This window comes from Opisthorchis viverrini (assembly GCF_000715545.1).
Source record: "Opisthorchis viverrini unplaced genomic scaffold opera_v5_48, whole genome shotgun sequence".
Taxonomy (NCBI): domain Eukaryota; kingdom Metazoa; phylum Platyhelminthes; class Trematoda; order Opisthorchiida; family Opisthorchiidae; genus Opisthorchis; species Opisthorchis viverrini.
The window spans coordinates 920,686-930,498 of NW_008751704.1; the positions used below are offsets into that span (position 1 = coordinate 920,686).

Consider the following 9,813-nt stretch of genomic DNA (forward strand, 5'->3'; position numbering starts at 1 on the left):
ATATATATAATATATATATATAATCTCTGATGAGTCCAAAAAGTGGTATCCAGTCGGACGGACCTAGCACTTGAACCTTTTGCAGAAAGATTGGAATGGAGCACTTAACATCCTGTCTTGTGGTATTGTCTCATGGAAAGGTTAGTACAGTGTGCGAAACTAATCAGTCTGATGGACTACATATCAGGTCAGATCTTTCGGTCCCAAAAATCCCTTGATGTTCCGCCACTGTGCCACCTGAACGAAGGACGCATTTCTGAACATTCGGTGCACATTAAGGTGAAAGAGGACTTGGGCTGATGCCGACCCACGAACATAGGACAAGCCACTATCCAGTTGCAAGATCATTTGAAGCAAGCAATAGTGTTCTTGTTAAGAATTGAATTTGCATTCAGTTCGATTGCTTTTATTTATTCATTTTTACAATTCAGCCGCTCATATCACCTTGGATTATTCTTCCTACCACTCGTTTTGAACACCATCTTCTCCATTCCCTTATCTTTGCTCAACAATCCCACTGACTGGGTGATCATGATTTAGCCACGTGAATGGGATTTCTAGCTTTTAGGACACTGGACACAAACGCACACACGTGCAGCTCAGACAACAACACTGTGGACAACGTCCGAATCGACCAGTCTGAGGGGCTGGTTAACCAGCCTGCTGGCCTGCCCGCTTGTCAGGCTGCCAAACATCCGCTCTGCTCCAAAGGATGACGAGGATGACATTGAATTTGGACAGGCATGCTAGTCTATTTATTGGTCTTTACCGTGTATGTGCATAGGAGCGCACACACTACACTACAGCCCCATCGATTTCGTTTCGAAATGAGTTGGTCGAACTGTTAACTGCTAAAATTTCCTGCTCGACTAAAAGTATTCTAAGTGCCGTTCAACAATGGATTCAACACTACTGCATAAGGGAAAAAGAGTTTGGCTACCTTCTGAGTTCTGACTAGAGTCCTAAAAGGTGTGAACCGAAGGGAAGCCGTTATTCTTATGAGTGACCCGCTTTGCCCGATGCCCAGAGGTATGCATTGCTCCGAACCTGTTTTGGAGAGGCGTAATTATTTTGAAGTGTTCCGATCTAATCACGGTTCGTTACCCAGTTCACCTCCACATTGAATTCAAACCAACCTAAATAAGTCTGATGATCTTAAAACCGTTTCTCCATATCATTTTCATTTCAGCTGAGAGTCACAATTCAGCTCGGTCTGGCAAAATCCCCGCTGATAACCTATTTCACAGACAGGTCAGTGCAGGACCCACCTTTACATTATCGCCCACAAAGCACCATCCATTTCCTCAATCAGAAGTCTTCGTTTCGGGGGCGGAACCCATGGACTTGCCCAGAACAAGATTTCTTTCCTCGAAGGATCATGAGATAAATCAAGCGTCCCATCGTCGTCAATTTTTGGAAGACAGCTTTCTAATTCATCCAGCCCAAGCTGAGTCTTTGGGTCATAACATGCAACTCTCATACCCGATGGAACAGAACATGCAATATGTCAAACAAGCACGGCACGTGCCTTTGGAAGCTGACCTACAACGTCCAAGAAGCATTCCAAACAAATATCGCTCGGATATGACACAATCTGTTTTGTCGCCACCTATTTCTGGATGGGAGACAAGCGTTGCGGTTCCCATCGAAAGTAGGCAAGGATCATCTTCATCTGGTCGGCGCAGGCGTGGAAAGAATGGTATCCTGCGATCTCATAGTCATCGGACAGTGGATCAGTTTAAATCAAGACAATCGCTGGGTCAGGAGTCACCAGACGATATTCATAATAATGCGCTACCCACAAACTACTACCAACGCTGCATTAGTCAAACCGTTCCTGCCGAAGCAATATCTGGAGTCTGGCCTCCGGTGCTTGTCCAGTGGCATCATCGTAGACCAGTTGTGTATCCTCCTGAAGTGTTTGATGCACAATCTGATCATCATTGGCGTCCACAGAATGACAGACGTACGACGACTGGTGGTCGCTCAACTCATGACTTGTTGCAGATGGATGGAAAGAAACGCCTTTTACCGCATCACCACAGTGCATCTGCGATTTTTGACCGCTTGGATATGCAACCGTAAGTTTACTAACTGTAATCATGAGGTTTATGATTCATGCGCTCATTTGATAAATAGTGGCAGTCAGTTTATGTTTCTATTCCACTTTTTTACCTTAGTTTTTTTAAGCACACTTTCAGTATTTCGATGACCATTGAACCACAGTTGTTCCTTTCCTTTCTGTGTTTTTCCTCAGTTACGCAGAGCACCAATATGTGCTCCTCATGTGTACGATGAAGAGCTTACTTAGTAAACGATATTATCATGGTAATAAATGAATGTTTTTTTTACTAAATAAAAGCTAACCCTCTCTGTTCTGTTTGCATCCATTTCCACTGGTTATTTTAAATGTAGCATATCCCGGCTAGAGGACGCTTGAATGTAAAACCAGGGCCATTATATGGGCAGATGATTAGTAGGCTCAATATCCATTTGACCCCCAAATGGGATGCAACCGTTCTTTTCGGGCAGTGTGTGAACATACTGAGTGATCGATGCAATCGACGTGTCGTTTTATCACTGAGTAACACCCATACACTGAAAGAAAACAACTGTATCGTTTTCACCCACGGCCCAAACACTGCATACAATGTATGGATATGTCCTAATTACACTGCTGTCCATACCTACTGCGTTATCTGTGACGGCAGTCATGACAGTAGTATTTCATTCGTTTTCGAAAAATGAAGCAGTTTGAAATCGGCCAAAATTGGAAACTTTTAACTAGCTCTCTTACCCATCTCTCCCGCTGCTCAATGGCATTCATACTGTGAAGCCGCTGATTTTACGCACGCGCACAAAGTGTGTTATGCTGAATTCAATTTACTCGATGGCTGATTGACAAAAGTAGTATGTTGCGCTATTCTACTGGCACGATATTGATATTTGTGACCTCTTCTTTGTTCTCTGCCCAACAGTTGGTATCACTTCGATTTGCCTCGTGCCGCAGCAGAGCGCATACTCAAAACCAAGCGTGTTGGAAGCTTCCTGGTGCGACAAAGTGAAACATGTAAATCGGAATACTCACTATCGATTCGGTGAGTCTGTGTCATTCAAGCGTTATTTTGCGCATGTAGTAGTGTGTACATTATAAATGATTCCTAAGGATGCATTCATTTCACTGCTTGATTATGGAATAGAATCTAGTGCAACAAAGTTTCCAGTGGAAACAAACGGAGCGCCGACAAATCCTGCTATGATCTCCTGGCGAAGTCCTTGCACTGCAGAACCCGTAAATTAGCGGCTCCAGCCATTTTGTACCTGCAAAAGGAGTTCCATTGATCTAACATGATACACCTGCCGTAAGCATAAAAATGCAAACGCTACCAGGCCCCTATATCCTGCTCCTTAATTATTCTATCATTAGCCGAATATTCCCGTAGCTCAGCCCTCTCCAGGTTGAATCAACAGAAAACAATATTAGCTCTTTCACAGAAGCTCAACTAGACCTCAACTACCGATGTGACAGTGTGATAAATAGCCTGATAGACAATGATATCTTACCGAAACAAAGTGGATATCAGGGTATCAATTAGGAACGTCATAAACGAGAGAGTTAGCTAAGAATCAGTTGAATCTTTCGATAACACTAAGTTACCTTGCAATTAAGTCTATATCGGTGTTGGTATGGAATATGTAGTCCAAGTAAAACGTCGCTTTGACAAGGATCGCGGGCTCGTAAAAGTTTTCGGCAATCTTATAGGCAGCGTGGTCTCACACCAAGAAGAAACTGAACATCGTTATCCAAGCGATGCTACAAGCATCTCAAACTTATGCCAAGGAAGGTATCCGCATGTTGCTCTATTTAAGGGGGCCTCCATTCCTTATTTTACTGAGTAATAATGACAGGGAAGTTAAACTCATACAAAAGCAACATATTTCATCAGCCTGGTTAAGACTAATCTGAAATGTCCAACCAATATTCTTGTATTTACAAGCGTCACTCACCAATAATTGTTCTCCCAAAGAACGAAGCAGTTACTTATTTCGGAACAAACAAAGGCTACGTTGTGTTCGTGGTCAGTTCTGGGCGTCATTTTTAAAGCACAACAAGTGGATAAACAAATTCGGGCGGATAGTGCCTAATTACATCGCAGCCCACCAGTTCCAACCCTAGTGAGACACTGTCGAATCCGCCGTGTACGATTTTTCGACTGCATATTCATGCCTAACTTCAAAAAACTGGGTAGAAAAACCACATCAAGAGATGTACTAGTTCTCAGTTTATCTGCTATGTGCTTGTTCACTGCCACCAAGCATATGACGAATGATGTGTTTCATACTTTATTAAGCCATGGAATTTCAACGGTCTAGTCGGGAAACAACATAATGCAGGAACAGGCTACTTTCTGGCTTATTCATACGTAGGCTAGATAACAAGTGATCGAAGGAATACTTGACTGTGAAAAGATGTCTTGGAAAACTGCTAGTGGTTTGAAAATTCCAGCGCCATTGCTTCTTGTTTAGACAGAATGGGTGCAGATTTTAGAGAAGTATATTTTAACCAAACTACGTTTGGCTTGCTGTTTGAAAGTTTATCCACATTTAACTTCGTGACAAATAATTGACACAGGACAAATCAGTTCATTCTCCCTTCACCTTCAAACTTTTTGCGCACAACTCGTCATGTCGAACTTTCTGTTTGGCGTACTCAGTAACGAATCCCGTATTGAAATTTTTCGTCCTAATAATCGTTCTTGGATTAAGGTAGTCCGAAGAGTATCAATGTTTTGATGTTGTGATGCACTATACGAAACACGCTACCAATGAATCTTATTCTCAATAGGAAATTTCTCTGACTGTGACCTATAGTTGCACTGATTACAACTTACAGGTGGGATGAATTCACCTGACCACTACCCACCAGCGTGTGCCAAGCATCTCCTAATTGTCCCATGTTACAGATGCGTCTTTACCTGACTGTGTTCACTGTCATTGATCTGTCTGTTAGTAACTGCTGGTCAATATGATCAACCAAACGATAATAGTAATATGACGTGAAAATGTTGCGTATGTTTTTGAGACCATAACAGCAGTTGTAACTTCGTTCGTCCTCATCCAAATGCAAGATAGGTGTATGAAAACAAAAGCAAAAAGAGATGTCACACTGTTTTGTGGTTAGTCTGAGCGTAGACACCCATTTTGATCTGCATTTTACGAACGCACAAGGTTGGTCGTTGACATGAATTGCCTCAATGAATGCCAGGGGTCTCGATTTTTGATTGACAGTTGCAGTAGCAACGTAAGCAGTCTGTTTCCATTTCTTATCGCGCTACCAATATCTTCAAGAATCGTGTGATCGACTAATCTGTGTGCAATTGTTGACGGCTCTCTTGTACTATTATTTTCGGAAGGGGCTCACCTACCCTTTCCGAGAACAGTCGGTCAGTTCTGTAAGTGTACTCACCATCGTAAATGCAGGTGAACCACTAGATAGTGTACAACTGGGTAGATGTGGTTCAAGCTTGACCCAATCTTCTGAAGAACGTTCGGTGGTATGCAGCCACCATTGAACAGCAAACAAACAAGCTCCTCTTGGCAAACACTCGTTATGGGTCGGCAAAGCTCTTCGATATTCCACTGCCGGTTTCGCCGCTTTGAAGCAAACAAGTGACTGTAGTTCCGAGTTTCCATCGGTCATTTTTACCCACATGAACACTGCATTCACGCAGTCATTGACACATAAACTTCTCCCAAATGAGGGCTACATGGGTAATGAGTTGCCGAAAAGTTTCCGCAACCTTATCGGCATCGTTGTGTCAATAAAAATACTCCGATATTTTGAACTGAAACAGAATGCCCCTATATGTTGCACATTCATTCTGATGTAACAGAACATTGGCAAGTAGGGTGTCAGGGTCAACATCGGATAATCCTGCCTTTGGATTTTGTGTGGCCTTTGCATTTAAGTTGTTTACAGCCTGTTCGGCTAAGGTTGTCGATAAAATGGAACAGTCTACTTGCAATATCATGTCTGATTTGAATTCCTGTTTACTCGCACTACCCAGTACTTGTCAGACGAGGACAAAGTCTGCTACCACCCCAGGTGGTAACGGATAATTGATGGCTCTACTTTTCACCGCCTGCTGATGGGTAGAACATCAGGGGTCGTGCATGTTACATGCTTTCCGAGGGTAGCAGTTAGGGACTCATACCATCAGCATAGATTCAACAAAATTGTCGCAATCCGTGCATAACGTGTTCCAGGTCAGTTAAAACTACACATGGATAATGCGCCGTAAAATTACGGCCACAATATCTGGTAATTCAAACCGACACATTCGTATACATATTTAAGTAAGGATATGCGTGTTGTGAATAAGCCCTACACTAATTGCACAACTTGTCGAGCAGTAGGTCATTTGTTATTTCGGTGTGTGGATGCACGTGGATCAACGGACCAGAAGTGGATATACACCAACCATGACCCTCTCATTAATTACGTCAAAACACTATGGATACTTCCGGTCTGGACAGCAGTCAAATGAGACACTCCAAAATGTTTGACGGGCTCCTTCCAAATTTAACTTCCTGGTGAACAATTTCATCGAAAATCACCCTTTAGCTGACTTGTTGATGCTAGAGGAAATAGTGACAGTCAGGCATTTTCCGGTTTTAAAAGCAAGCAAACACATTGGACATCAACAGACATGCAGCATGAAAGTTTTGCTAACCATCACTCGAGCCTCTTCAGACTCATTTCGCTACTAAAGTTCTCCAACTCAAATCTTCCAGGTAGTTCATACTCATTGGATCAACCAGTGCAAAACCTAACCGTGTAACTTTCATTGGTGTATTGTTCATTTTAGTCAAAGTACGAGCGGTTTGAAAAGAATACGTACACAGCTCTGGATAACCAGTCAGCGCAAAGTTATGGACATCCAGAAACAGAGGATTTTGGGAGGTTCGGTTACAGGACAGTATGTGGTTTGATATGATTAATCATGAACTTGGTACAATTTCTAGACGGCCCATTACCGGCTTCGCCCTTCTTGGGTTTCATCAGGTAGGCATAGTCCGCTGGCTTTCATCAACCTTATGTTTCGCTTCGATACTAAGTGAAATGTATGCGGAGGTGGGCACTTGGGTGCAGACTAATTTGGTGGTAATAAGAGACTCAATTGGAATCAAACTGAATCTCTCACTTACGATAGTCTTCACCTCAGAGTGCTACACAAAGGCCGTTTTATGCCTCGGTTGGAACAACAGCGCCATCTGTACGTTTTCTGGGGCCAACTTGCAATCTTACTGTTTAGATAAGTCATAATAATGCACTACTAATTACACCATCTTCAGATAACTCAAATGTCCTCAAACAAAATATGTATTGTGTTTTCCAGACGTGAAAGTGATGTGCTGCACATGAAAATATCCAACGACCCGGACACTGGATTCTACGTTCTGGGCGAGTATAGTCAACCTTATCCAAGCGTTTCAGCAATGATCTACCGGTACACCAAGTCTCTGCTTCCTGTGCGTGGTTCAACGCCAATACTGCTTCAATTCCCGGTTGAACGCCTTTCCCAACACCAGTCCCAAAAACAGAGCTGAGGCCCCAGCATTTTTACCAAAAAATTTATCCGGTGTCTAGGGATGTTCACCAGTATGATCCCATCAACGCATTTCAGTTTACTATTCATTCGCCATTTAAGCTTACCGATGAAGCTTTCCAAACAAACCGACAATCATGCTAGACATCTTAGGCCATTCAATCCGGGTATTTTATTTTGGCCGTTATTTTACACTATTGATTTGGTAATCAGTAGTGTAGGTACACATGAATATGTACGAATTACCCGTACCCGCATAAGAGTAAAGTTGGCGAAATGGCCAGTCAAACACCTATATGTTGTATTTCTCAGTCTTCAACCGGTCTGTATAATTTTTTTATTTCTTCAGAAATCATTTAACCTCATATATTCGAGACTCCTAATTTACATTTGTGCAGTACATAACATGTTGTTGCAGCTAGACCTTACACAAGCAGCAGTATTTCAAAATCACATTAACCTTGTTTCACAAATGCAGCAGCACATATCACGTGGTTTCTCCATGAAAATCGGTCTACCTGCCTACAGATTGATTAGACACACCCATTCGCAAGCGGATGGTTTTCACGTGCCCTGATTGCAAATTCTCTTACATGTCTAAGTCGTCGTGCTATCCGAAACGGATTCCTTCTCCAACAAAGGCTGATTCATTGGGAGCACGCTCATAGACAGCACACGTAAGCGTTTCTTGCAGATCAGAATATGGATTCACACTCAACGCGCTGGTCCTGAGAGCACCCTGGGTTAAAGGATCGAGGGGTAAACATGCAATGGGCGGTTCAGAGTCACAATCCGGTTCAAGCATGAGGCGCTGACACCATCCACCGAATCCTCCAAGTTGTTTTGGAATACCATGATTACTCCGACCAATATACTGGTGGTTCGTGAATGTGCGCATTAATTTCTACACCCTACCTACCAGAAAAACTTTCCAGAAGAAACCAGACTATGCAAGTTATAGTTCCACCAACAGAAGTATCAGCTCCAGACTTACGATATCACGACCATACCAGCATGCTAGTACCTAAAGAAACTCAGTATAATGATCACCTAGTTATAGATAAGGGACAAGTTAACTTGCATCGCTGACCACTAAAGGATCTATGGAGAACATTCCCTTAGGAATCAGTCAGAGTTGCTTTGAGAATTAGGACAAATGAACGTACCTGGTCTGGGTACTTACGGGGTGAATTTTTCTATTTGTGAAAATCTGAAAGTATGGCCTGGATAGGAATGACAAATCTTGGAACGGGACGTTCTAGTTGGTTGCTTGGGCGGTAAAATGCTGGACTGGACTCATTAACTCAGCGTCCTGCAAGACGGAGATACAATTTGTACAGTGAAACCATTTTTTCGTCCTTTTGCTGTTTGTCTCATAACGTCGGAACGTCCACTCCATCACACGTTAATCAGTGTTAAAATTATCATCGGTCTCACTATGTGTTAACCTGACTCAAATTCAGAGGCTTCGTGACACAATTAAAAAACAGAACCAGCCACTGATAACTAGCACACTCAACACAGCAGTGCTCAAAATAAGCCACAATGTCATGATCCACATCTTACGTAGTATGTATTACCGCATCAAGCGCGTAAGGTAAAAATGCGCAGTGGTTTGGAAACAGTAAGGAATAGTAATGAAGGGCTCACTTCTTGTTACCCTACTGCCACCGACCCTATTTTTACTATGAACTATTTCATAATCGTCATGCGCGCAGATCAGGTAATTTCAGGGAAAAGTAGGAAATTATAGATAGGTGTTTGTACTGAACCACCTGCTTTGTGATTCCGGTATATTAATTCATACAGCTTCTGTAGCTGTTTAAAACTATATCCTCATGAGAACCAATTGTGTTCAGTTGTTCTTCATCCACATGAGAAAGCCAATAGTTTTCCGTAACCCATATTATAGGGGCTGACTAACATAATGGAGGTCATGATGAGGTGCGCGAATACAAAACATCCAAGGATGTTGAAAATCTGCAGCACCCATTTCAGTCGCTGTGGCAAATTCAACAACTTTCTGTTCCATCCCGTCCCAGCTACGTTTTGACAACCATTGGGCTACAGAAGGCGTGCCTTTCGGTTAATATTATTCAACCTGCCAGAATGAGGGTGTCAGGGGGGCACAGACAGGAGAAAAAGTACATTTGCAGAGAGTGACGCATCCTCAAAGTCACCATCGCTACGACACGTCCGGAAA

General features: G+C 42.7%; 2 protein-coding genes across 2 annotated transcripts in view; one reads left to right on the forward strand and one right to left on the reverse strand.

Annotated features, from left to right (window-relative positions):
* T265_03388 (hypothetical protein) overlaps positions 1–1,480 on the reverse strand; it is a gene marked incomplete at both ends in the record, with an annotated part of 11,005 nt that extends 9,525 nt beyond the window's left edge. The window contains one exon of the mRNA XM_009167857.1: positions 1,294–1,480. Coding sequence (XP_009166121.1) covers positions 1,294–1,480 — 187 coding nt within the window. The remainder of the gene's footprint in view (positions 1–1,293) is intronic.
* T265_03389 (hypothetical protein) overlaps positions 1–8,368 on the forward strand; it is a gene marked incomplete at both ends in the record, with an annotated part of 97,736 nt that extends 89,368 nt beyond the window's left edge. Inside the window, 3 exons of the mRNA XM_009167858.1 lie at positions 1,190–2,081; positions 2,979–3,098; positions 7,401–8,368. Of these exons, the coding sequence (XP_009166122.1) occupies positions 1,190–2,081; positions 2,979–3,098; positions 7,401–7,611 (1,223 nt within the window). The remainder of the gene's footprint in view (positions 1–1,189; positions 2,082–2,978; positions 3,099–7,400) is intronic.
* Between the last annotated feature and the right edge of the window lie 1,445 nt (positions 8,369–9,813).